This window comes from Elephantulus edwardii, unplaced genomic scaffold (assembly GCF_000299155.1).
Source record: "Elephantulus edwardii isolate Elephantulus edwardi_28Jun2011 unplaced genomic scaffold, EleEdw1.0 scaffold00134, whole genome shotgun sequence".
In the NCBI taxonomy this organism is placed as follows: Eukaryota; Metazoa; Chordata; class Mammalia; order Macroscelidea; family Macroscelididae; genus Elephantulus; species Elephantulus edwardii.
Window position 1 is genome coordinate 6644912 of NW_006399884.1, and position 3405 is coordinate 6648316.

The following is a 3405-nucleotide window of genomic DNA, read 5'->3' on the forward strand; positions in this document are numbered from 1 at the left end:
ATTAGCAGCAGAGCACCTTGACTCCTGTTACTGTCTAGGGACTTTGCAGGTGTGTAGGTTTTCTTTTCTTTTTTTTAATTTTTTTAATTATTATTTTATTATTTTGTGTGTGTGTATACCGTCAAATCGGATCTGACTGGTACAGGAGGAGATTGTCCCTCCTTTTCCCGGCAGAGCATCTGGTGGATTTGAACCGTGCACCTCTGGGATTGCAGTGCAGTTGGTGTGTAGGTTTTCAATTACATTATGAATGAAATAGACTTTAGGGACTAGCATGGTAGATGTTGAATAACCGTGTAATTTGTAATAGCTTCTTCCTCATATAGATTTGGCACAGTACACTATTGCATCTAGTTCATTTTTCATTAATTTCAATTAACTAGACTTTATGGCTTGGGTCTTGAAGAAACATGTGTTCAAACATTCTCACTGCTTAATGAGATCCTTTTTCCTGTCGAACCTCTCTGACCTTATTGGAAATCAATGATTGCTTCTGATCTTCCAAATGCAATGAAGAGGCGCCCTAAATGAAAGCACTGTGCAGAACACTTTTGAGATTGTAGAACGTCTGGAGAGCTGTAATTAAATCCTTCTACTTAAAGGGATAGTTTTTGAAAGTCTGTGTGCAGATAGTGCACGAGGGCATCTCTCTCTGCTGAACCATTTACCTCGAATAATCCGCATTATCACAGCAGTCTACATACAAGGTCTCAATCAGCTAACTCCTGGGCAAGCAGCTCAGGGGGTAGCCAGGACGGGAGCTTTCCTTTCCTAGCAACTGTTGCTAGGAAGGACGTGGCCTCGGGCGAGGACGTCATAAGTGCCCCCCTAATGCGCCCCCTCCAGCACAGACTACAACTCCCATGATGCTCGGAGCGGTCTCCGCGGTGACGCACTTGGTGGGGGCCGGAGGCGGTGGCTGCGGGGCGGGGGGGGGGCCGTGCTCTCTGCGTGTCCCCGATTTCAGCTCAGCCGCCGCCGCCAGCGCCGCCGCCATGTTGGCTTGAGAGGCGATGACAGGAGGCGGTTGCGGCGTCTAGGCCTGAGTAGTGGAGGTGGAGGAGGAGAAAGCGAGCTCTTCCGGGGAGCTCGGCGGGGAGGGGAAGGCGGAGACGAGGAGGCGGCGGCGGAGGGGAAGGCGGGGGAAGACGATGCGCCCCGAGAGCCGGCGCCGCCGCTGCTGCTGCCTGGAGGCGCCTGCACCCTGACCGAGGCCGGGGGCTCCCGCGGGCCGCGCTCGCCTCGTTGTCGTCCGGGGCTCCGCTTGGGCTGCAGCGCGGTTCCATGCCCTTGAGCGCGGCGCCGCGGCTCGGCTCTCCGGCCAGGGCACGCGCTGAGCCGTTTCCGGGCGCCCTCCGCCGCCCGCGTCGATGTGTAGCGACATAGTTATCTGTGTACTTACACGCCGGGCATTTTCCTCCTGCTTAATGAGGACTTGACTCGGGAGCGCCCGTGAATCATCGGCCGGGCCCGGGGAGGAGGAAGGCGGATGTAACCCCCTCCCACCGCTCCATGTCCCTGTGTCACTCGGCGGGGTCCACCTGGCGGGGCCGGTCCTGGAGCTGCTGCTGCTGCTGCTGCTGACGACGACGACGGGGCTGCTGCACCATCCCGGCGCGTCCTCTGCTCTGGTCACTCCGGGCTCCCTGCTGTCGCCCGCACCTCGGCCGGGCGGCACTTGTCTTCCAGAATAACTTGGCTTTGGAAAAGCACATCTCGAACCCCCGGGAAATCGCGAAGGCTTCCCTTTCTGGAGCGTGAAGATTTCTTCCCTTTTTAGTTTGTTGGGTTTTCTCCCCCCTGTTTTTGGCGTGATCATTTGGGTCTCTTCTCAATCGGCAAGATGTCCAGTAGTGGTGTCCCGGCGGACATGGTAAGTGGAGGAGAAGGACCGGCCGATTTGATTGAATTGTGGTTTCCAGTCAATCCTGTCTTATCAGGAGGGACGCAAGCTCGGGGTTGAGGGTTTGCCGGAGAGCCACCGAGCTGGGGGATTTGGATAAATTGATGTCAATATTTGTTTTCTTTCTTCTTTAAAGTACAGCTTTTCAAGTTTGCGTGCTCTTACCGGACTTGCTGTTTTTATTTTAGTCTTTAGTTATTTTTTTACACTATCCTAGCCAGTGGGGGGGGGGAGGGGGTCGGGAAAATGGAACTAGGTAGCTTAAAGTGGAGAAAATACCTCTTTGCGAGAAGCCTCGGGAAGCACTTGTATATCCCGAGCCTGGAAAACCTTACTGACAGCGAGGTGCGCTTTGGAGCCGCCGAGGGGGAACCGAGCGTTCATGCAGTCAGCACACACTGGATTTTTTTTTTTTTTCCTTCAGACTCATGAATGCCCTTTTAGAAAACAGTCTACTCGAATTTCTCTCACGCGCTTTTGGAAATTTCTGGATGAAGGAGAGTGTTAAGTGTTTTGGAGTTTTCCTAAAGCTAGACATACTTGCCTGTTTGATCTTTGAATGAATATTCTAGGACCTTTCCTACCCTTAAGAATGCACTTTTGAAAGCTGATGAAACATGTTACCAAGTCTTTAAGAGTGTCTGCTTAGAACTTGAACCAACGCCTTGTTTACGGTGGTTTTGCTTGGTGTCCATGAAGGTTCAGGTTTGGCTGTGGGTTAGCAACTAGGTGGGTTTCGGGGGAGGTGGAGGCCGACCTGGAGTGCATAAAGACGCTTTGTAGCCTTGAGGACAAGCAAAATGCAATTAGGCGGAAGAGGAATAATCCTGTTGATGACAGGATGGAAGTTAACATGATTATGCCCACTTCTGTCAAGTTAACATTTGAGTAGTGGTGTATTCCTGCAAAAAAGAAAGAAATCGAACTTGGCCAGTGATTCAATTTCAAACATGTCAGATGTTTCCATAGCAGCAAACCTTATTTACAAGATATTAAAAATAAATTACCCCAAAGACACAGATTTTTGACCTTGGTTAAAAAAGGCATTTTGCTTCTGGCCGCTTTTTCATTTCCTGGGTGATTTCAATGTAAAGGAACCGCAGCATTCTGTCTCTAGGGATGACCACCCCTTACATGCTCTTTCCTGAGTCTTAAAAACCGGTGTGCTGTACTTGGTGGATTTCTTTTCCCAATGCCGTGCTCGCAGAGCAACAGTCATGCCTGTCTGGAGTTGCTGGATATGGGTGCTTCCCGACCTCCCTGGAAGTTGCCTGGAGCTGTCTTTAGACTGTGAAATGCTGGTTCTCCCTTTTATTGGAGATTTCTTGAATTAATCCCCTCCAGGAAAGATTTGCCTTTAATACAGCCCCCATTTTATATCCTTCCCCAGTGTGTGCAACCAAGTACAGTGTATTCAGCCCTAGAAGTTGTCATGAAATTTATTTCTGCCTTTCAGAGAGTGCCTCTGCTTACTGGAGTCCCTGGTGGAGAAATCGGGGCGG

General features: G+C 50.8%; 1 protein-coding gene across 1 annotated transcript in view; it reads left to right on the forward strand.

The window, feature by feature from the left end:
* The first annotated feature begins 1843 nt into the window (after positions 1-1843).
* UBL3 (ubiquitin-like 3) overlaps positions 1844-3405 on the forward strand; it is a 93716-nt gene continuing 92154 nt past the window's right edge. The window contains exon 1 of the mRNA XM_006894084.1: positions 1844-1873. Within this exon, the coding sequence (XP_006894146.1) occupies positions 1844-1873 (30 nt within the window). The remainder of the gene's footprint in view (positions 1874-3405) is intronic.